The following is a 25,290-nucleotide window of genomic DNA, read 5'->3' as shown; positions in this document are numbered from 1 at the left end:
TTATTGGGTGAATTTAGTCCCAATTTATTTGGGCAATGCTATACTTTTTTTTTCCACAAATTTTCTGGTAAAAATGCAAAAAATTAAATAACAATCACCAGTCCTCACTAGGAAACCGCATACCCATGCTTTTCTTGTGCTCTCGCTGCAAATTGTATTATCAGCCGCGACCCCAATGCTTACATGGCACTTCAAAGCTCCGTAAGGACCATTATCCCCTCTTAAAATGTAGAAGAAAGTGAAATTCTCTGCGCAGAGGAATTGGCGAGCTTGTGGTGGGACAAAATAAACACTCTGGAAAGGGAGCCTTGGAGAGATGGCTCACCTCCAGCAGCACAGACCAAGGGCTTTTCTGTAGCAAAAGGAGTTTTTTGCTCAAAGAGCCGCACCCAGCAAAGACAACCTGGGAAGGCTAACGTCGCAGCAGCTGTAATCCTGCCAGGGTGACCCAAAGCCTTCAGCTTGTGGATTTGTTGCCTCTGGAGGGTGTTTGAAGAGGAGATATGGGAGGGGGCACAGATGTGCCCCCCCTGGTGCAGGTGTATTTGGAGCCAGTACCGTGTATGGGAGCACAGGGGTGAAGAGGAGGGGGGTGACCCCCGCCACGTCTCTGCTTTCTGCAGCGCACAGATGGGCAAATTAAGAAGGAGTCCAGCTACCAAAATTGCCCTTCTCCATGCTCACCATAGTTTTCATTATTGAAAGACTCCCAGGTGTGCTAAATAATAATAACTAAAGAATCCTAACCGTTCTCATAAACACAGATTATTATTTTTTTTAATTTAAGACAAAACCTAGGGACTCCCCTACCCACAGCAATCCCTCCTCTCAGCCCCAGCCTCCTCTCTTCACAACCAGCAGGACCGCTACAAGCAAAGGAGAAGGAGCAAAGCCCGAGGGCGCTGGCAGGGCACAGCAGTTAGTGTGTCACTGTGATAATCTGCTTAAAGGAGGAGGCCAGAGCATAATTAAATATCCTGGCCTGAAGTCCTAATAGAGCAGCTGGAAGATCTGATGCTCTCCCCATAATAAACTGCAGCTCATTTATTACTGCTTTGCATATGTATCTAGAAATGAGTTCAGCCCCAAGCCCTGACTCTCCCCATTCTCTATCACCAGATACTGACCTCCTGTTCTCAGGTTATTGTTGCGACAACGACACCTACTTTTATCTACATCTAAGAAGTCACAAAACTAAGCAAGCAGATTTTGTCACACGTATTCCTGTGGCTGCCACAAAGTTACGCGTGGCAAAATGTTCTTACAAAATTGTTGCAAATTCACAAAAAGGAGAGCTGGCCTCTCCGAACGTGCTTTTCTATGATTTTGTTTTCACATTATCAGGGAGGATGCTTTGAGTTTCCAAACACCCTTTAGCAATTCAACAGGATGAGGAGCGACCAGGTGGAAATCATGCAGCGGCTGGCTTCCTCGAAAGAGAGGTAAACCTCTCTTGGCTTGTGTGAGTCCAACAAGACAGAGGCATTTTCTGTCTACTGATGTATCAGAGATTTAATAACGGGGAGGTGAGAAAGTTACTTAAGCTCATTTGCACATTGAGAGCATGAGAGAAGAGGATATGAATAGATGTAGGTTACAGACTGGAAGAAGCAGTGGGGACAACCAACCGAACGAAGGTTAAGATGGAACTTGATTGTGTTGAGGGGATTACAGGACACAGGGGATGTACTCACCGTGAGCTCGATATGACAACCTAAGAGACCCCGTCCAGATTTACATTGACCTGATTCAACCTTTGCACAAACATCATTCAGATAGTGATGACAGTGGTTAGGATGGATGCCCAGCATGCGTGGCTCGCTCCCATGCCCAGAGCTTTGTTTTGGCGGTACAGGGATCCTGGAAGCCCAGCTGGGACTAGACACCCACCTTCTTAAGACAGGTAATGGTAGGGTGATAACTGCACCCTTTGTCACCCCTGTTTTCTCCTTCATATGCTTCCTTGTAGTCCTGAATTTGAATGTCTTTCCCCATCCTTTGGCACCAGCTATTTTTGGTTCTTCCAGAAGGTGAAATCAAATTTCCCACTGATGTAAAGCACGATAGCTCCACTTCGTCCGTGGAGTTACGCAAATGTTACACTGGCAGGAGATCAGTCAAACCTTCAGATACGGCAGACATTAACGGCTGAAGTTCACTCAAATACTGTAGCTTCCACTTGGATTATCTCACCCTTTGTCAGGTTAATCAAAATGTGCCTGGCTGCCTCATCCCTGATGCTCAAAGAACACACCACATACTCTGACCTTTTGCAACATGCAAGAGGTCTATATTTCACATGCCAGCTATTCAACAGTAAGAACGGGTAAACCTAATGGCTTCCTGCAGGAATGTTATTTTTATAGAGATAAAGAGAAAAACAATCTAATAAAAGCACTGTCTTAGAGAGCAGCCGTCATTTTCTTCTAACAAAAAACTCATTTTTGCTGGCAAGACAAATCAAGTCGGCCTCATAGACCTTTTGTTTTGTTTTGTTTTCCAACTGAACAAAAGTAGCTGCAAGGTAAATAAAGTTCTAATTTTCAGGGGGCTGGAATTTGGGAAGGAGCAGAGGTTTTTCAGGACTCATTCTTAGGCAGAGGTAGTGGCATGCACCTTTAACGTTTGGATGCCAGGCTGTCAGCAAGCAACTTCAACACCGCCTTTATCGCTCCTCCTTTCTATTTATACATTACACAAAGCTATTTTTTCCTGGGTTTAATTGCACATCAAAGGACCAGCTGAATGGGTTGGTTTGGGAGGTTGCTGATAGCAACGCTGGGGAATCCTGCAAATGCAAGTCTAAAATTTCAGTTCTTTCCAGTGGTATACTAGCTAATATGGGGAAAGCCAGTGAAACACTTAGCAAGCAAAAGCACCCTGGCTGTGCTTCTATTATTTACAAGTTCAAGCTGGACATAGAGAAGATTAAATACCTATTTATTATATTAATTCCCTCCCTCTAACCACACATTTCCTACTGAAGGAGACACCAATGACAATGTTCATTTCACTCTTACAGAGATGCAGTGGCATATCTTTGAAGACATTCAGGTGTCTCAGAGTCCACGAACATGCCCTTAAAAATGGAGGACAGCCTCCCATTCATTCAGGGATGTGTAAGATGAATCTCCCATTTACCTTTAGGCCAAATATATTTGCCTTGGCAAATACGGATTTTGAAGGTCTGTTCTAGGATTACAGGAACACAAAAATCACAACATTAAAATTGATTATATTGGACAGAGCATCAGACTGAGTGTTTCACTGACCTCTAAGTGAATAGAAATGCCTACACCTCCATATTTCCATTGTAACAGAGATGTGGCCACCGCAAAGTACCTCAGCTGGCTTAAAACCATTTTTCCCAGCACCAAGCCTGTTTCCTCTAAGGTTTATGCACAAGAAAGTTAAACAAGCACAACTCCAGTCTAAATTGCACAGCCTTTTTTGACACATCGACTTGATTATTTTTCTCTACTTCCCCAAGCTCTCCAGCTCATACTGACTTAGTTTCTTTCAGATGAAACCTCCGGCAAAGCTGCTGGTGTTTCAAGATCCTTAAAACTCACTCCTTTGAATGTCTCAATGTCAATTATTGCTTATTTATGAAAGGAAAGGAAAAGCAAAACACACCGACCCAGACTCAGGAAATAACAAATAGACAGAGATCCACATTCATAAATAAAACAATATACTTCCTATAGCTCTTACATAATCTTAAAGGGTTGTTTTGTTTTAAAACCAGCACCAGTTTAGTAGGTCTTTTTGTTCTACTATTGTTGTGCTACTTTTAAGTGGGAGAGGTGTTTGACAAGTGAGTCTTCAGTAATGACAACTACAGCTTTTATTGACTTTTTTGAAAATATCGAGCTAACTCAGAATTACTGAGCTCAACAGCACTTGTGAGTGTAAACTAAAACAATATGTGACTGCTACACATTGTGTGAGAATTTATTTAACGTTAAACCCAACAGAAGCTGATGGCCAAACCTAGAGACACTTAAATGCTGTTGGAAAACCTTTTCCCTTCCTGGATTGGACATAATCCACCTCTGGGCTTTATTCCACTGCACACACACAAGTATAATTTACCATAATAATTTATAATGGTGCGTAAATTTTTAATAGGGCTCGTTTCCTCAAGCTGTTTCTGTTCACTTGCAGAAATGTGACTTTCTGAAGAGCATAGCCATACGAGGAGATGGACACAGGTTTGGGGTGAGGTAGAGGAGCTGGAAGATGGCTCAGCCCTGATTGCCAGTGCATCCTCACGCCACACAGCGCTGCACGGGCCAGATCCAAGAGGAATGCCTCCAAATAGCTTGAGAGAGCATACCTGTTTGCAGATACAGCAAACTAATTACATGGAGCCAAATCTCAATGGAAATAATAATAAGAAGAATTAGAATGTTCCAAACAGTACTCATCTGGGAATCTCAATTAGCTTCACAAACAGTAATTAATTTAGCTTCTTAACTCTCTGCAAGATAGAGAATTACTAATCTTCCCATTTTATGGATGGGGATATACACATGCAGAAATGTCTACAAGACATTAGCTAGAGTTAGACAGCACGTCTTCTTATGGCCTGTTTTCTACCTTGTGCTGTCTCCCATCATATCAGCTGGTATTTTCCCTTTCTTTTTATGCCAAATTATATTCTTCTGTTTTGGACCAAAGAAGAAATGTCTCCAAAGTCTCCTAGGGTTTAACATAACCAAAGTCTTGCTTGGTGCCCCCTGTGCTGTGACAGAACACGTGTCCAGATGGGAAGAACTGGATTTGATTAAGTAATCCAACAGTGAAGTTTTCCTAATGAGGCTGATGACAAATTTGCCCTTATTTTTTTTGCCGAATACTGGTATTACCCAGCAGATAACCCTATAAAAAACTCGGATTAAACACCAGGAGAGAGACCTGCCTGCCTTTGACCTTAGATGCAGGGCATGAAGTGTCAGGGCTCTGAGGGCAGCACTCCAACATGGTGAGATAACACTAAAATAAACACCAAGCCAGCCATACCAACACAGCCTCCTCTACTTTATAATCCCTTTGCCATTTTACATCTCCAGATGAGTTATTGTATTGCAGCACATACATAATTAGTATGTTATGCTCCCTCAATAGTACTCCCTAAGTATATAGAGGATGGGGAGGAATAAAGAAAAAGGCTAGTGACATTGATGCCAATCTTAACTGAACCTGATATGCCTGCTTTCTGAAAAGGAAAATCCTTGAGTATCCTCAAAATAGTAAAGATCTTTGTTTTAGCTAAGGGTTAACTGAATATGGTATGGACTTAGAGACTGCTGAATTACTAGCTGTTCCAGAAATGTTCACGCATAAACTGTCTTTGAATGCGAGGCTGTCCTTCAGGTAAGACAGGAGGTAGGAGATGTTCTCATCTATTTTTAACTTGGTCGCAAAGTGGGTTTGTGACTTGGAAAAATTATTTTTCATTGTGTCTCGGTTTCCCGCAAAGAAAACAAGGCTTGCAGCTGGTGTCCATGGCAGCTGTGCTGCAGTGAATACAAAGTGGATGAAAAATATTACTACTGGACTGTGTAAGGGGAGATTTCAGACCCACTCACATTTTTTAGCAGTTTGGAGGACTGCATAAACCGCCAGGCAATGGGGAATGAGGTCCATTGCAGTGCCACCGCTGGAAAAAGGAACCACATCCTAGTGTGCTCATCTCCTGAAGCCAAAGTCTGCTTTAATTTTCCCAATTTAGGGTTACTAAACAGCTCCCCTGCAAATTCCCTTTGCCACATTTCTCTGATGTGAGCCAGCAACTTGTCTGCTTTGTGTCTATTTGTGGGCGATATGAACTGTGAGGGCTGAAAACACGTCCAGAGGATCTTTTACAATTCCTGGTGACGAGGAGGGCTGTGAGCAGCAAAGTGTGTCACATATATTTGTCAGCTGCAAAGCTGAAACCGATAGCAGGGTAACGAATAGAGAGCTGATATCCTCACCTCTAGCTGATACTTCATGTGGCAGATCATGTTTCTGGGGGCTCCTTGGCCTGCCCCAGGGATGGCTAGAAACAAGTCCTGCTGCACCCTGGTGAGGGTGTGCTCATGTTATCTCACCAGCTGCCTGGGACCGAAAGGCCAGGGTAAACCAGGTACACAAGTAAGCCCCGCATGAACTATCTGCTGTTTGTCACTGCTTAAATATTCACAGTCCTGTGTTGGTCAGGATGATGATATTATGGCTTTGCTATTGCTCCCTGCTTGCAGTCCTCTCCAGGCACCTGCACCCAGGAGCTGGCTGTAAAGACAAAGCTGAGTGCAGGCCATCAAAACCACAAGGCAGCTGGAAGAAAGGCTGATATGTGCAAAATACACCAACACTTGGGCTTTAGGGATGGCGGATGAAAGAGAGGGGAAGACACTATGCACCTTGGAGGTAAAGCTACCCCTTGGCATCTCGCATAGGAGGACAGAGGAAATGTCATCCAATCCTCCCCAGCCCAGACCTGAGTGGTGAGGGAAGGGAATTCAACCAGCTTTTAAAATCTCTGGAAGATATCACAGCGGTTTACATTCAAGTTGTCGCTCAGGCAGATGCATTCCTTAAATGCCCATGATTAGCCCTCTTCCCCAATTAGCGGGAGAAGAATCACAGCTCTTGTGCAAAGTGGCTGTGGAGACACCCATTAATTTCCACGGACTTGAATGTAAACAGTAATGAAAACTCCCTCTAACTTTACAGGAAGACTCGCTTTGAATGCGCATGTGTCTTTCTGTGCCTTTGCCATCTGGAGAGATACAAGGTCCCTCTTTCTTTCCCTGAGGCAAAAGCCATCAGCTTCAGAGCCACCATCCCCAGCAGATCCCAACTGCCAACTCCTTGAGAAGCTGCTTGGCTTCTTGGGAGAATTCTTTGTTTTTTTTTAAACTCGGTGATAAAAGGGGAATGGAAAGATCATCTCTGCATTCACAGACTAGTTGGGAACACCAGCAGCATCTCTTGCTCCGAAGAAACTCATCGCCCTTTGGCAATACCCTGCCCAGGCTGGAAGCAAGCACAGGGGGAAGAGGGCTATTCTGGGCTCTGAGCTGGGCCCAGGGAAAAGAGAAAACATGAAAAAAAAAACCCAAGAGAGAAGCTCTGCAAATGAACAGTCAGCATAAACAAAGCCTATCAGCCCAGGCAAGAGGCCGAAGCACAACTGCACTAAACAAATCACGGTGGAATCAGCAACTGGCAAAGTAATTGGCGTTATTACAGCTGATGGAAAATTTTTGATGCCGCCCATGTTCGCTTTCGAAACACTACTCAGACATTTAATTGGCTCAGTTCTCATGTAGCTGATTGCTCTTTTTTTGCTTCTGGAATGTATCATCAGGCTTGTATCTACAGACAGAAACTTTGGGATACGCTTCCCTGGCTCTTTCCACCGGCTGTGAGATGGGATGAAGTTTGCACAAACTGAGCAATGCAGGAGAAATGTATGGAGAGAAATAGGTCTGACCTGGGAATCTGAATCACTTCAGTCTCTGTGTTCCCTCATTTCTTTGCAAGTTCCAATCTAGCACTACCAAACACCCTTATGCTTGCAGCACATAAAATAATGTGAGTTAAACACAGGGATGAAAATTGCATCTGGTGATGTCACCAAAGGGTGGCTTTGGTCCTTTAGTTGTCATGCAGGAAAATTGCCTTCTCTCTCACACACATATGCTCGTGTGAGCACCCTCTGGCATGTTTCTCACACTATTTGATAAAATGTTAATAGTGGTTGAGTGCCTGTGCTCAGGAAACTCTTCTACTTGCTAGATCCTTTGGCCAAAGCATCCTCATCCTCTGATTTGAACCCTCTTCTGGAAAACCAACTGTCCCCCATAGGCCAGGTCTGCATAGAGAGGGAATTTTCAGCCAGAGGCTTCAAAGTCTTTCCCCAGTGTTTTTTAAAAACCTCACAAAATTATTAATCTGTAGGGAGCAGTGAGGTCCTCAAGGTACATGAAATTTGGGAATGACACTTTTCACAGGCTGCCTTAATGGGAAACACCACGGAGGCAGTAGCTCTGCAGCCGTGTGGAGGGATGGCTTCTCAATTATCAGAGAGTCATTTTTGGGTACGCCTTCTCCCTGGAAGGAGTGGGAAGATTTCTGAACCCACTTGATTGATTCATTCATCGGCTGATTTCACTGGGATAGGATCCATTTAGCTTTACAGCTCATTTCCAAGGAGGAGGGAGCCCAGAGGGGCTCATCCCTCATATCCTCCGTCATTACAAATCAAAGGCAGCTCCCCACTGGGAGACTCCCAATGCCAAAGGGAGAGGGTGTTTGGCAGCGTGGCTCCCAGAGATTTCTGGAGCTGTTGGACACAAATGCCCTTGTTTTTCTTGGAAAAAACCACCCTCTCCCTGCAAAGTGGTCTGGCGCATGATGGCAAAGGACATTCCAGAGGATTTGAAGGGACGTGGTGGCCCTTCAACAGGAGCATTGCATGGCTGGACTGAAGTATGGCCCCTCAAATTCTGCCATAATGCTGGCCAGTATGGCCATCTGTAAAACAGCAAAGCAATTTGGGAACACCACAGGTTTCTGACTCGGAGACGAGAAGGATGGCTTCAGGATTAAGCCCCTGCTCCACGGCTTTTAGGACCCCCCCACCCAGAAGCACAGAGTTGGGGAATGGGATCATTTTAAACAAGCAGACGCCTTTCCACCCAAAACAACTGGCTAATTATGGGTGACCCAGTGCCACAGTTATCTTTTGAAGGGAATTATAGTATTGCTCCCAGGTCTCTGTGCCTCCCAAGTCACTGCTGCTTCTACTGCCAGACACCAGCACAGGACCCGGTGAGTCCTACAGAGCTTCAGAAGACTGAACCCAAGCTGACTTCAAAGCAAATCAGAGACCAGAAGCTGACAAACAGGCAAGTTCAACACAGGGGATGTCAGCTTTTTCCTTCTCCATCCCAAACTGGACTTACAGAAAATCCCAATAGAAAGAGCCAACAGTCTATGGCCAGTGATAAAAATGGAAGGCAAACACAGGCAGCCTCATGCTATTTGTTTTATCTATGGAGCTGAATATTTTCCCTTCCAGTACCCGCTTCTGAGTGCTTGACTCTGACAGAGAAGAGCAATGCAGAGCCCCAAGAAGCCAACAGGGAGATGCCCACTCCCTTCTTCCCAGTTTGGTGCAAGCTTTTGATTCACACCCCATATGAGCCTGTCTACAAAGGGGTAAAGTCTCCTGTTGGAGATGCAGTGGATTCCTGTGATGAGATATAAGACAGAGGTCTGCTCCCAGCAGTGCTGCTCTGTGGCCACAACCAAATCACCTCACTTGGTGTTTTTTTCTGTTCTCTGAAATGGGCATAGCATCTTGCCCTGCTTTGTGAGATGCTGAGATTTATGTGCAAAAAGCATGGCATAAAACCTAAGTATTGTCACATAAAGCAAGATGAAGCTATAAAAACAAGGCAAGGTAATGTGGGTGCCATTAAAATCCTGACACTGAGTGCTAGAAGTGGCTTAAATTTGCTGCGGTACTCCTGCTGTTCCCTTTTATTAAGCACGGGAAAATATTGCCTTGCAGATAAACATTGTGATGAGGTAAATGTCCAGAATGTAATGAACTCCATTATAATTGATGAAAATGTAGCTTTCATTAGTTTATAAATGCCTTATTCATATTTTTTTTTTTAATTCAGAAAGAATGTTTTCCCTAAGCATGTGCCAAGTAAGAGTAAACAACTTCTGCTAATACACCTTCATCTCTTCTCCAAGGCTGTCTCTCTGCAAAGGAAAGGTTCGTGTTACACATCCACCAGCCCTGTCCACAGTCCTCTTGCAAAGCTTTCCCAGTGCAATGCACCCAACCCCAGTAACAGCTGGCCACAGCTGGCTGTGTCGATAGGCACCGCGAAGCCTGTTCCCACTGCTGTCTGCCTGCCTCTGCCAACCCTTCGACTCTCGTCTTCACCTTTTAATGTCATACAGTCTTTGGGCCAAGAACAATAATATATTTGCTTTATGGTGCTGTGACCACGACAGGGATTTTTATGGACTACTACAATATCATCTTCTTAACTGTGGACATGCTGCTGATTAAAGGGGGCACATTGGCAGCGAGGGAATCTATAATGTCTTTATTTGTTCATAGGAAGGATACACTGGGAGGTCAAGTTTCTCTCGCCAGCTTCGGCCTCTTGGTGCTTTGATCCTGACCACCTTTGAGAATAAAAGGGGAATTTAGCTCTTAAATGCGATTCGGTCACTGGTGTCTCGGTTAACACCATCCATAAAAGGATTGGTTTCTTTGTTACACAGCACAAGGCTGAGACCACAGAATAGAAACAGGAGTAGCATGAAAAAAATTTATCTTTTTTAGCTAAAAAGGGCCAATCATTAACCATGTAAATAAATGACGGGCTCTGGAGTTTTAATAACACACTCTATTCTGTTGCGCATTCATGAAGAGGGGTGAGGAGAAAATGTTCTGAGGCTTCAAAAAGATTTCTTTTTTTTAAATTAGAGAATTACACATCATGGTATTTCAGCACCATGAACACCTGCTGACACTATGACTGCAAAACAGGACATTCTTGAGGCTGTAAGAAAATGGGCATAAAAAAGAGAATCCTGTTATCAAGTGAAATATCTGAAGGCTGCGGTCAAGCGTGTGCTTTTTTCTCTGACTTTTAAAAGTGTCACATCCTCAAATTCAAACAAGCAGATGGCTGCCAGAAACACTCTGAAACCAGCAAGCTGCTTGGGTTGGACACATCATTTTGGTATCTTGGCCTCTTGACTCTCACATTGATTTTTATTTCATTTGGGTTTGATCCAAGGCAATTGGAGAGGATTTTAAAGTCACCAATGACCTCTGAACTTCAATGATGGCATTTGGGGGCATTTTATCTAAAGGAGGAGATAAGGGCAGAAATGGCCATTCACTTGCCATCCAATGGAAAAAAAAAATACAATGACATCATTTGTGGTTTCAGTTGAAGCAGCTGAAGTAAGCTGCTGAGGCTGTACAGAGAAGAGGTTATACTGCTGGAGGGAGAAATGTTTTGAAAAGCGTGCAGCTATGGCATCACCTGCTTTTGTTGATAGGACAAAGCCACAACTGATGACAAATTCAGCTCTAACTCTATGTTCTTGCAAAGTAGCAACCCTGAGCAACCCTGAGTCATACCTGCTCCTGGCTGAGTGTCTGAATTTTTGTTTCTTCCCTCTGAAAGAGTGTAGAAATCTAATGTTTGATATGAAATTGGGTCTTAGGGAATGCCAGTAGATAAAGAGCCTTGCAACTCGGATTGCTGTGAGCATGTCAAACCTGACCTTGATTCCTCCCAGTAAGAGATAATGTGCATCTCTTGTTCTTCATATAGTCTTCCCAAGACATTGTCTTGAGCTTCATCTCCCAGGTGTTAAATGGTGTGCCATGCAAGAGATAAGCTGAAGCTCTCAGATGAAGGATAAGGCTGATAAATTTGCTCCTTGGGAGCAAGGGGACCTCTGTCAATGTGGGTGAAGGTCACCTGGAAGATAGAACTAAGCTGATAACATCATCCCAAAAAATCCCAAGGTAGACACCCTGTGGCACACATGCCTCCCGCCGAGGGGAGGACCCTGGCCGCCATTAGTCATGTTCCTCCATAGGCTGTGGGAAGTTTCTCAGACCCTGGGGGACAGCTGAGTGCGTGACCATAGGGTACCATTTCTCCTGATTCCCTCTTCCTAAGACATGTGTAAGCAAAGACATTTTCCTCCCTTCACCTTGTCAGGGGCTCTTATGAACTCCTTCCAGCCATCTGAGGCTCCTGCTTTTATGCTTCCATAATTGTCCTGCACCTTTTCCCAGCCATGGTGACATGGTGGAGCCATTCTCTTCTCCCAAATGCCTACATCTCCTCACTTATCCTCACTGAGGTTATGCTCTGCTCATGTCCAGGTTACTTTCTCCCCAGTACTCTTATTCCTGTAGCAGAGTCACTTATTAAAGAAACGGGAGCATCCTGTAGTGCAGCTGCTCTTCTCAAATAGGAGACCAGAACTATAGTATTCCTGTATGAACAGTACTGTGCCAACTAATTTTGGTGGCACATAGATAAAATACTGATTGAATTTATCTATATCTAATAAAATCTGAAAAGAGCTTATAGGAAATCATGCCTTTATCTTAGTTAATGAAATTCTGGGCTGCTTCTGGGAAGACTGACAATTGTAAAACAAATCTGCCAAACTTTCATTCACAGCTTCATTGCAAAGCCCCTGCAGATACAGCAAAGACCGCCAAACTCAGAGGTGTCCGTGTGAACGCACATGTGGGAATAGGGAGCACCATATTTTCTTCCTCCCTAGGCAGCCTGGCAGCCTGGGGAGCAGGAAAGCAAAGAATGGATGTTCTTGACGCTGCCAGCACACCTCAGTGTTGCAGGACTTTTTTTTTCCCAACCGATAACTTGAGCCTGAAGTCACCTCTGCAAGCAAACCACACAAGCCTTCACTAACGATGCTGCTCACGATGCTTGGAGAAGGCTGCCGGAGGTCCCAACTCATCATTCTGCAGCCCATCTCACTCTTCCCATGAAGAAGAACACACCGGGATGTTGATTAGTTTGGCCAGCCAGGCTGCTGTGCTGCACCATTAGAAGCAAATAGTGGAGCTCATGCAGCTTGATTTTACCAGTGCTCTTTGCAGCTGGTTTGCTGCACCCAGAAACCACAGAAGGCTGAAATGAAACTATATGCACCATATCTGCAGGTTGCGTGTGCCCTGATACCCTTGTGTTTATGTTCGTGCTCATTATTATACACGGAAGGAGAGTGTGCAGAAAACATTGGTCCCTGGGGGACAGCATGCCGTAGTGATTTTCAAGCCGGTTGCTCTGCAAGTAAAAGCCAGAGTGCTAGCAGGTAATGCCTGCAAAGTTTGATGCCTTGATTTCTGCTGTGTGGATCAATATTAACAGTAATATTGTATTTCCAGGGCATAGTCAACTGACAGAACTATTGATTATTTGGTATGTAGCAGTGCATTGATACTTGATAGCAAACTGGGACACTGAAACAATAAATGTGCAGTTGTTAACAAGCAACACAGGGCATTGAGTTTCAGTGACACAACTGGGATATTGCTTCCTTTGTCTAAAATGGAACATCTTTAACATGTCAAAAATATAATTTACTTAGCTGACTTACTGAAATACCTGGGGAAAATACCTTCTTCACTGAAACCTGCAGATTAAGGTCATGTTTCCAAATATGTGCCAAATTCAATCAATAATTTCATCCCCACTGTGACCAAACACTTGAGGTATTCTTGAAGGGAAAATGTTTGTTTGATATGTTTAAACATGTATTATATCAGATCACCTTGGGCATGAACAGATTTCAGTGAAAGAAAAGATAATGAAACATTACACTTTGGTTGTAGTAGTCAAGCCTAAGTTATTTTTTTCACCTAGGCTTTTGATTCAATGTGAAAAAGTAGATATAGGGATATATATATATTTGGATAGGGTGAACTGGAAGTTAAACTTTCTTTATTAAACAAAGGGTTTACTTATACTTGAAAGACATAATGCTATATCCTTCCATGAGCTGTTTTATTATATATAAGTCTACAATTGTCTCCTATGGACACATTTGACTATCAACCACCAAACTATTAAAAGGAAATTATATAGAACACCAGTCTTATGGCTGGAACTTATTGAAAAAGGAACCTCCCTATGGTGAGGGAGAAAGAAATACTTTCTGTGAAGAAAAATAAGAGGTGGCACTTGCTGCTGCAGAAAAGAACACCTCAATGACTTAATACTCTTTTTATCTGAGCTCGGAGAGGCAGGGGAGGTGACTAGTAAATATGCAGGAAATGCACCTATACTATACATAGCCTTTTTCTGGGATAATATAGCCTTTTCTCTGCTATCAGCATGTTGAACCCTGTAGGCTCAGCTGCCTTAGCAACCATCTAAGATTTGGAGAGGACAGGACTAAGGGAGACTGAATCAGTCTCTGATGGTGGTTCCCCTCTCCCACTGCTGATTAAATAGAGCTTAGGATGATGGAGGCCAGTTGCTCAGTTGGGCCTGAGCCTCTTCAGACACTAGTAAATTAAATGTGCCCAGAAATATTCCCAGGCATTGAGGCCAACTGGCACAGAACGGTTTGCATCTCTGCTTGAAACCATGTCTTAACTTCGCTAACGCAGCAGCTAAATGCAAACAGCTCACTGGGATGAACCCTGATCCATGCTTAGGAATGATTTAGGAGCTTGCTAGTTGTCATGGACCAAAAGTGTGCCAAGGACTGGTCTAGTAGTTTGAGTATACCCAGTCACACTCCTGTGAATGTTCCCAGAAACAGCTTAACTTGCTCAAGACAGAGGCAGCCTAAGACATTGGTATGACTATGTCCTTCTTCCTCTTTTCCTGCCCAAAGTCATCTCTTTCCAGCCAGGAGAAGGGAATTGTATGGCTTTAAATTTGGTTATAAGAATAATTTTTTGCTGGTACATGAAATCACTCTTACTCAGTGAGAAACTGGAGATTACTGCCATCTGCAATCTAAGAATAATTGCAAGGAACCAGATATGTGTTTAAAATGACAAAGATGCTATACGTGGGCAGCTTAACTTCATAAACAAACCACTGTCCTCTTTTTTCCATCCCACACCACTGTCATCTGCCTTATACTACATCTTCAACCTTTGCAACTTTAAATTGCATACCCCCCAAAAAGCATCCCGCCTCAAGTAGTCGCTATAGGTTCTAGCCATGCTACATTAGAGGACCATAAGATGTCCCATAGGAACTTCCATGCTGAGCTGCCCAAGGCAAAGCAAGTCCGTTTTCATGGGTCCCTCTGAGCTACAAGAAGCTGAACTCAAGCTCTTTACTTTTGAGAAGCATTGACTATATCAGGGCAGGGACCATCTGGCAGAACAGCAGGATTAATGCAATCCCACACCCAGAGGGAAGATCTTGATATGGTGTCACCCAAGTCCGGACACCCTCCTACACACCACAGGGACCCAAGCACTTGAAGGCAGCGGAGGGAGGCAGAGGAAACATTTCATACCTACACCCTCTTCACCACACACACCACAAAGCCTTCTCGTTGGAAAGGTTTCAAAGCTGCCGTCAGAAGCTCTTACTCTCAGATGGGACCTGTTCAGAGGAACCCATCCCTTTGAATAATTTTGCTCACGAGGCTTGCAACGCTTATCCGTGGGTATCATCTGTGCAGCAACCGACTCGTGGTTTGCAGATGAAGCTTGGGAGGGAGCACCTTATCGTAGCGAGCTGGCTATATTTCGGCAATGGCATCTTCTTGGTGAACAGACAGCACCATCCACCCTTTGCAGTGCTTGCTTTTCCCAAAGAAAAGATGGTGGAAGCTTGTGTCAGGCAGCCGGTGCCTCCTCCCAGCTCCTATTTGGACACCTCTGTGGCCCTGGCAGCTGCAGTTAAAGGCACTACGTGGGCTCACGGCTTCAGTGTTTCACGGCGGCTCCCTGATTCAGGAAGCTATAATGCCAGGGGGATGGCGGATGACTTCATGCCAGCAGAATCTTAATACCTTATGATCCTATGATCTAGTGCAAAAGGCGGGAGGAGTGGGAAGCCCAGCAGGCACCTGATTGAAGAGGCTGGGGGAGATAAGAGGAGACAGTGTCCTGCTGTGCGTTTCCTCCACCTCCATAACCTTCTCATTTTCAAAGAGTTTCCATCGGCCTGTGGCAGCTATTGTTCTCCAGACCTGGTGCATCAGCATCCCCATTACACTGACAGCAGTTTGGGATTCACACACCGCCGCCCCTTCTCCGTCTTCGTGTCAGGAAAATGAGCAGCTCGTTTGGCTTCGGGAGGAAGCAAAATGTGTACAAGTCGGATACCCCCCATGCTAACCGTGTACAGGGTTATGCTACGTACTCCATAACCAGCATGGGCTGCTTGGGCACGTGCTCGTGCTCAGACAGACCCAAATGCATTTACATCGGACTTCACAAACATGTGTCCGTCCTTCCTTCCTTCCAAAAGTGGCCACAGCACCCAGATCAAACTTTGGCACAACCATTACCGATGTGCAGAGTCAGCAATGAATGAGCGTTCCTTTATGCCCAATTATCGAGAAAGTTGAAGATTCGTATTGGCCATTAAGATAAAAAGAACTCTAATTTAAAGCTACGGCAAAGTTGAAGGAGTAATCTTTGCACAGGCAGGCAGGTATGATCAATGTAAAAGTTGTTCTTGTTTCTGCTTGGCTCCATAAAAAAAAGAAATACTGTCAGGGCTGTGCATTTTTTAAAACCTGCATTTTTTTCCTAAAAAGGGTTGAAATAAGTTTAAGCATTACTGTTATTATCTCAAAAATGTCAAGAGACATTTCCATGTGAATGTTTCCTTTCACAGTCAGTTATCCATATTCAGCATGTGCGTACCTTCAATTCGGGGACTGCAGCTCCCCTGTGGTCAAAGGACTCAGGGTCCATTTTGTGTAGATCTTTCTGCCAAAATAGGGTTATTAGTGCTAGGAAATACTGCAAAGTCAACCACAGCCTTGATAGAAACAGGAGGGTAGGGGAATATTAGGGAGAAACTGTAAGCTGTAATATCCAACTGTAGCTGCAAATCCAAGCATATTTGGATTGCCTGTACCAGTATTTCACTCGCCTGTTTTCAAATGATTGTCCTGGCCCTTGTGATTAACCACCTGAATATACCGAAGAAGGATATTCACAGGAAGGATCTCATGATAAAAAGGCTATTCCTGGCCCTCTTTCCATCACATCATAATCTGTCCCCTAATATGGCTTGAGATCTCAGCTGATCAAAAGGTCATAAGATGCTACCGCTAAGTATCACTCTGTCTCTGTTTAGCCAAAGGCATTTTTACTCCATGTAGCAGGCAGAGGAATGCAATAGCAAAGTCTTCAAATCTGTTTGTATAATAGATGAAGTCTTTGCTATATGGCATTTATCTTCCTTCAGGGAGTGACACCTGATAAATAAATCTCCAGTTCCCAGTGAATTTAAATAAAACAAAGGCAAATCATATCCCTTCACACTGTAAATATATAACTGCAGGGAACGTAAGAGTTCCCACTCTCCCACCATTTCCTTTGCTACAAAAGCTATAAAGCGCTGACCACCCTCATATTGTGCCAAAATCAAGGGAGCCCAAATCTCTGAGTATGTTACAAAGAGCATGGTGTTAACATAGGAAGGACTAAAAGATACATTACTCATTTAGACTAATGGAATCATAAAAAATACTTTTTTTTTTTTTCCTTTAAATTAGAAAGCAAAAAAAAAAAAACAAAGAAAGGGGGCTTATTAGCATATCAATAGGAATAATGTGGTGAAAATGGGGAGAAAGCTAGTAAACAGGGTGATGTGTTTCCCAGTGAACAACACCAGGGTTGCCAGTTTTCAAATGTCTTGGTATGAATAAAATACCAAAACACATCCTACCCACCACCACCACATTCGCCAGTTGGTCACCGCTGTACTGCGGTGTGCCGCCGGCAGTGGGCCCATTCGTCCTGCACTGTGCCCATCCTTGGATTCCAGCCATCATCTCCAGGACTGACCACAGCCGTTTCTCCGGCTATCCTGCATCCAAGAGGTTCAACATGGGCAAACTCACAGATTGCTGCCCAAAACAGCAGGGAGAGAGGGTACCACTGCCAGCAACCACCTGCCACCTGAAGTCCTCGTCTAGCAGGTCTGCAGAGCTAGTTTCTGCGAGCATTACCATTGGAAAAAGCACTGTTTTGTGTCTTCCGCACACCTGAAGAGTTGTCACAAGCAAATTATACCCCTCAGCATTTCACAGACCACCTGCCCGCTCCCTGGCTTTCCGGATGCAGAGCTCTACACCAGGACCAAAAGACAGTTTCTTTAACTGCAACTGGCAGTCATTTTGCTCCTCTCCATGCTTTCAAAGCTGAGAGCCATCAAAGATTAGAAGAAAAAATCATGACTATTTTTCCCTAAGAAGCAGCACTGGTAATAGGCTTCAGGAAAAATCCTCCTAAATGCAAGTGATAAGCGTAGACTGTGTGAAGGCTGACAGGTCTGATTATAATTATCACTGTGAGGGGACCAGCACTAACCTCCCTTCTGGAAGGCAATGACAACTCCTGTAAGGGAACATGCAAGTGAATTATCATAGACAAAATCATTGCAAGTGGAATTGTCTTTCACTGGAAAACTAAATAAGGCTCTGATTTGGGGGGGGGGGGGGGGGGGGGGCACCAAAATCTTGAGCACTTGTTAAAGTTCATCCCTAGAAAATGGCACTCAATCATATGCTTAAGTTTTGCTGACTTCAGGATGATGGGAGTAAAAGAATGAAGTGGGACACAGGAAGCATGGAATGGAGCCATGCATGTAAGAGGTGTTTGGAAATAAAGGCTATCTTCTGAAACCACACTTAAAGAACATGCTCTGCAACATAACATAAACAGAGAGTCCCAGAGAGCATGTTGATCCACACTGAGCTAGTATTCAAAACTAAGACAAAATCCAGGCAATCTTGTACCAACCTTTCCCCCTTCCTCACATACTAGCAGGAGGAAAGCCAAACAGAACCAACACAGAGCCCTTCAAATTGTATCTATACACCGCGTTCCTCAAATTGCATCCATACATTGACTGAAATACCACAACATTAACTTTCCAGCAGGGTTTTGTGGTAGATATGGTAGGTAGTATTCCTTCAAGATCATCCTGCCCTAACATTCTTTGTGCTTTATCTGACAGCATTACATTTTTCTTAGGATGCAGGTTGTTTTGGCGTTTCTCGTTCTATTTCCATTGTAAACTAGGAGATAGAGAAACTTGGGCAATCTGGAATAAGAGTAGTAGTACAGTAGCTTTTTTTTTCTGAACACAGGGAAATAGATATTATCTTCTTAATAGTGGGCTATAACTGCAGAGGAGATGAAGAGAAGAGCCTCAGAGTCAAAGGCAGTTCTAGGAGTTTCATACTCATTATATCTCAATGGAGTGAAGCAAATAAATTGCGCAAGGAGACATATGGAAGCTCACTACGCAAATGGCCTATTTAAGGCTCTTACTTCCTAATTAGGTCCTGGTGTCAGGAGGTTGGTAACAATTATTCACACATAGATCATTTGGATACAATACAAACTGTTCTAAAACCCAAACCATCATAATGGCATGCATTAAAAAGAAGTCCTATTTAGCTTAATCTTTTTAGACTCTTTCGCTTAGCGCTTGGAATATCAGTTTCTGTGCTACGCGCATCCTAAATTTCATGTCTAACACAGCAATAATGGGTTTGGAAGGGGAAAAGGAAGAAACAAAAACCTCCACAGCCGTAACCCCTTGTTCTTACCTTGTTCACAGATTTCGTCACTGGACTCTGCACAGGGAACCCACACTCTCTTCCCAAATTCTTCATCTGACTCTGTGGCGTTTCCCAGAGCAAAGAGAAAAGAGAAAACCTTGATTGTGGGAATGACCGTGCAGAAAATGGTCATAAGCATCCAAAGTTTTGCCCTGCCCTTCTCCATCGCCTTACAGCTTTCAGCATATGTGCCACAACCTGCCAGCCAGGGCCCTCTGAGCACCCAGTGCTGGGGTTCCCCCTTGGCCCCGCTCCGTTTTGGAAGGTCCCCCAGGCTTCTCTTTAACCCACACAGATAGGGAGGTTTCTCCTCCCAAGTAGCCCTGGTAAGCATATCGGCATCACAGGACCATCACGGCTTTCCCCGGCAGCCGCAGGGCATGCAATGATCCGTGATGGCAGGGAGTGGTGTCACGGATTCCTATGACAACCCACATCGGGAAGGCTTGGGAAGAGCAGGAAGGTGTCACAAGATGCCAACCCTCCTGCTTTGTTTAAGAGTTAAAGTAGGAGGCTGAAGCCAAGGATTACCACATTGCAAAACCATTTAAAACAGGGTAAGTGCTTGTGATTCAACATCCAGACTACAGCAAACCTGCTCTTCCCAGTGTTTCTGCACTTCTGGTACAATAACGAGATCTTTCTCTCCCCTTTTTCCCCTCCCGCCTCCTCTCCCCTCTTTGTCCACTTCTCTAGCCCTTCACACAAAGGTGAAATATTTCACATTTTCACCTGTGGTGATGCAGATCAGAGAGTGTTTTCTTTGCTTTGCTTTTCACTGATTTTGCCCAAGGCATCCTTTTAAGCGGCAGCCTGTGCAAAGATAATAGGTGGCACGATTCTCTTTAACTGGAATCAGCAACAAATCAGCCATCTGCCACTCCAGGGGTCTGAGATTAACCCAGCCACTGGACCGTGACTGCAAAGCATTTGCACATTTAGATTACAGAAATGTGAAGTTACCGGTCCAAAAAAATAAAAGACTGGGAGTGGGGAAGGTGTGGGGAGAAGGGGCTGAAGATAGCCTTGGCAGAGTCCTCCAGATTAACCCTTCCAGACACAAGTCATCTCATAACAACTTCAAGCAGAAAACGTTTCTCATTACAAAGTGTTAAAAGCATGAAGGATTTGAAAGAAGCAACTTGAGGTTCATCAGACATCATGTTTCAGGGAAATACATCCAAAGACATCTCTTTGATACAGGGAGAAATAAAGACAAAGACATTCAGCTGCCTTGTCAATGCCTTGCAATGCTCCTTGGGAAGTATGACCAAGCTGCCCAGATGGCTTACTTGGACCACTTGGAAAATACAAGAGCAACTTTTTTGTCCCAAGATGAACAAGGTCCATTACAAAAGCTCCCTTATTCCAGAGCATTGTCAAAATATCGAGGAAATGAAAGAGGTCTGCATTCTGAAATATCAAGGTTTAGGAAGATCTCTTCATTTGCTGTGTCTTGTTTACCTTCCTGAATAACAAATGCCACATTGTTACTTTGCACACAGGGATGCTGTTGGTCCACATTAATATGTGTCTGTATCTTTGGGATCCTCTCTATAATCTGTTGGGAATTGTTATTTGGTAACTGAAGTGTTAGGAGGTTTACATCAGCAGTAAACACAAGCTGGCTCCACATCTAAAAGCGTGAGCCATGCTCTGCGCAGGTGCACGGTGGGTTAGGACAGCCGCCAGGGTCTCCTCTACTCACTTTGATGTGGGCTTTAATCCCCACTCCTGGCATTTGCTTTTGTAGGTTGGAATCCCATGGTCAGGGATCTCAGGTTAAAAAGAGGAGGTTGTGCAGGAGAAGGAGGTGCAGCTGCAGCCAAAAGTATCAGCAAGGACTTCTGGGAAATTCAGGCAAGGGCAGCGTGGTATGTGCCGTTGGTGAGGAAGGTAGCTTAAATACACAACTCATCTCATTAATCCAAAGAGGCAAACGAAAAGCAAACAGCAAGCACATATATGCATACAAACCCATGAATTTTTATGTATGTACTTTATTCACGAAGAACAGGTAGGATCCAGTGGTAGGTACCATGGCGCACCAATTACTCCAAGTTACTTAACCAACCCTCTTGTTGACATTTGCCATGGTTTCTTCACCCTCTCCAAGGTTTCCTGGGCCAAGCACTACCTATCCCTCATTTGCAACAAAGGAAAAAGAGCAAGAAGAGACGACAGCATCTCTTCCGTGCAAGCCCAAGTTGAGCTGTGGTAACTTCATGGTTCAAGGCACAGCTGAGAGCTGAAGAAGAGCAAGGGATTAGTTGCTGCGGACATCCTACTCCATACAAAACCTGCTAATGACACCTCAGAAATGAGTGCACCTTCTAATAGCATTAATTTGGGACCGAGCTTTCGATCCTCCAGAGAGGAAAGACCATTGATCTGAGAGGAGCTGTGAGAAGACAAGAGTAAGGAGAGGAGTCTGGATAACACTTTTAAGTCTCCCTAAATTCCCCACTATTTATCACAGTATTTCCAAAAGGCGTTGCTTGGCCAGAATTAGGTGCTCCAAAATGAGGTCTATGTGTCTGCAACCAAAGATGACATTTGAAGTGGTTTGGATATATACTAGGGCATGGTTTTCAGGTGAGAGAGGTCACAGGGATCATCCCATGCCTGGGACTACAAACTGGGCCAAGCTAACAACCCAACAACCCACAAGCTTTTGAGATGCAGCAAGTTAATGAACCTCTGCCCATGCTTTAGAAAGGTCCCCTTGAACTTGACCTGCTGGCTGTGCGAGTACTAAAACTGCTGTTAAAGCAGGATCTGGACCCATCTTCAAACCCAAAGGCAGGAGTTTTCTCTTTCTCCAGTCTCCGGTTTCTGTAAAGCCAACCTAAAACTTCAGATCCAAATGCCAGGATGATCCAGAGAGGAGCATGTGTGTGGTGGTGGGAAAATCTTTATGTTCAGCTTCAACTATTGAACTACTACAAGAATGCTTGTGCTAGTAATAATTTCAAAAAGGTCTAAAAAAAATCAGAACCCCATTAAAAAAAAAAAAAAGGTACTTTAGTGTACTTTTTCCTAGCCTGTGAATGGAAGGAAGAGGGGAACACCACAGGACAAAACCTTTCCTTTCAGACAAAAATCACAGCAAAACTCCAGCCCATCCCTTGCAAATTAATCAACCTTATGAATTGCTGTTGAAGTTTCAGCCCTATCTGATTTTTTTTGTTTGTTTTATCCAGGCAGGCTTTGCAGGAAGGGGCTTTTGCAACCGAAGCACCGACACTGCATTAACCAGGCTCTCAGCTGAGCCGTGGAGCCTCCTGGAAGTTGCCTCATCCCCCAGCAAATGAGAAGCAGAGGGGAACACCGATGCAGGCGACGTTGCACCTTGCAGAGATTCGCATGTCCTACAAGTAACCTTGCATCAGGATACAGAGCCACGAGAGCAGCCTTATGGGTACGGAGAGAGGAGGAGGAGGACAGTGAGGAGGAGGGGAAGGAGTGGCAACAGGAAAACAATCAGAAAACTCCCTGGGAATCAAGTCTTCTCTTCCTCCCTAGGAAAACATTAAAAAAAAAATATAAAAATCCCTCCCTGATATGGAGACGGCAGGAGGGGCTGAGCACACTTGCCCCTTCTCTGCTTAAAATCCTTTCCAGCGAGCATCGTAACAGACACACATGGGCTCGAGACTGCCTACAAGCAGAGCAATTCTGCCAGGCGCTTGCCACACTGCACCAGCCCTGGGGTGCAAGGTGCTGTCCCCCTTCTGCCCCTTCCTTCTCTACCCCAAGTCCCCAGCAAGGGTCCCCTCTCTTTCCCAGAACCCCTTAAGTATCCCTGGGGGTGGATGGAGGAGAAACGAGTCACATTTAAAAGGCGATGGGGAAGCAGGGAGGAAGGAGAACACCCCTGAGCCTGGCCGGCGGCCCTGCGGCCACAGTCATTCTTATTCCCGGCACGTTTCGCTGCTCTCCAGTGCAGCCCAGCTTCGAAATATTAGTGCGGCGCAGAGTGCCATTTTCGAGTCGCTGCAGCTCCTTCTTGGCACCGGTTCAGCTTTTTGTCTTGCCTTCTCCTCTGAGCGCCCAGCGGAGGGAGAAGGAAAGAAAGGAAGAAAATAAAGCCCTGCCGTTTCACCGCCGGGGCCGTCAGCCTCCCCGCAGCACCCCCCGCCTTGCCTGCGGCACCCCACACCCTCCCAGCCCACTCCCAACCAAACCACTCGGCAAACATAAATCTCTTCCCACCTCCACAGCAGCCAGTTCACAGCCTCCTTCCCCCCCCCCCCCCTGCCCCTTTTCATCGCTCTCTCCTTTGTACTCCTCTAAATTTTTCCAGCCAAGCGTTACAACCTTCCACCCCCCATTTCTCTTCCATCCCCAGCCCTCCCACCTCCTCCCCTGACATCGGCAAAAAAAAAAAAAAAAAAAAATCGTGCCATGGTTGCCAATGCACTGGCATCTCCTCAGAACGGAGAGCCACTGCACCCACAACATGCCTGGCAGGTCCAATCCAGCTCACAGCTGCCCAAGCGCAGGCGAACTGCAGTGCTCACGGGCGCACACGCGTGTGCGCACACGCGTGTGCACACACACGTGTCACGGGGCAGGACGTGCCCTGTTTGCATCCCTTGGCGTTGCTGTAAATACAAACTTCCCGCGAGCTTGCGTTTGGCAACTGAATTTCTCCTCCTGCTTGTGGGGCCAGGAGAAAAACAGAGGCGCAATAACGAGGGAGGGAGGGTGTATTTTTTTAAGCAACCCAAACATGGCACTGAGCGCTTCCACCAACAACTTCTCAGCCTGCTGTGCTGGCAACCAGCTGCTGGTTCCAGCCTGGCATCAGCTTTGATTTGTTTTTCTGTCCTCTTAAATGCCCTCCTCCCAAATATTTATTCCCTTATTTTTTTTCTTTTTAGTTTTTTCCTTCCCTTTTTCCCTCTTAGCTCGTCCATAGAGGGACTCAGTCCTACTCCCACCCGCAAATCGAAAGCAGCATGTGTGGAAGGAGCACCAAGGGGAGAGAAACGTGATGTGACACTCAAAGCACCGAGAAGGGGGGAAAAACCCCCATATGTACACACAACATATGTATGCTCTTCTCTGAGGAAGAAGGAGAGAGTGAGAGATGCCCTAAAAGCAGGCAACATGACCCTCATGCATGCCAAGATGTGCGAGACCCAGTCCCCTCCACGAAGGAGGGATGAGACAGGTTTGGTTGGGAGGTAGAGAAAGGTGGAGGCAAAATGCATGTTCTCCATGGAAAGGACCCGAGAGAGCCAACTTTCAGCCAGCAATGTGACTCTAATTACACCAGAGTCTGAAACACTGACATATGCACGACGGAGATAAAGTGGTGTAAAATGCACCTTGTCTGGTGCCTGGAGGAAAGAGATTTAGAGAAAAAAAAAATTAAAATAAAATACTGATGCTGAGGTTGGCTTGGGAGAGACACGGAGGGAGGAAAGAAGATGTGCTGAGGATTTTAGCATGGTGGCATGAGTGCATGAAGCTGCAAGCCAGGCCAGAGACTCAGAGCAGGGTATGGCCCTGTAAGCAGCCGCTGGTGTCCAAGGGGGTTTTTTATGAGCCTGGTTAGACTGCTTTGTCCACTGAGACGCATCGGGACTCCTTGGAAGCCAAGGGAGTTACAGGGTGGTGAAACAGATGGGCACTCGCTGTGTCTCAGGCCCGGTGCCTCCGTTCCCTGCAGCAACGAGTCCCTCAGGAGACCCAGTAAAAGTGCCAGGAAAATGCTGGTTTTCACCGAACACGCTCTGGCCACCCCGGGGAACAGCAGAGCAACCGGCTTGAAAGTAGGGTCACAGAGACAGAACGGGAGACAGACAGACAGACAGCATGCTCGGGGTGGTAGAGACAAAACAGCAGTGTCCTGAGCAGCTGCCTAATATGTATCTTGGCAAAATCTCGCCTGGCCGTGGATGAAGCAGAAAT

General features: G+C 45.1%; 1 protein-coding gene across 1 annotated transcript in view; it reads right to left on the bottom strand.

Moving 5' to 3' along the window:
- The window catches only part of SETBP1 (SET binding protein 1), a 259,420-nt gene that overhangs the window by 121,107 nt on the left and 113,023 nt on the right, over positions 1 to 25,290 (bottom strand). Inside the window, exon 5 of the mRNA XM_049795705.1 lies at positions 19,357 to 19,428. Coding sequence (XP_049651662.1) covers positions 19,357 to 19,428 — 72 coding nt within the window. The remainder of the gene's footprint in view (positions 1 to 19,356; positions 19,429 to 25,290) is intronic.

Source organism: Accipiter gentilis, chromosome Z, assembly GCF_929443795.1.
Source record: "Accipiter gentilis chromosome Z, bAccGen1.1, whole genome shotgun sequence".
Classification (NCBI taxonomy): Eukaryota; Metazoa; Chordata; class Aves; order Accipitriformes; family Accipitridae; genus Astur; species Astur gentilis.
This window is presented reverse-complemented; position numbering and strand designations above follow the sequence as displayed.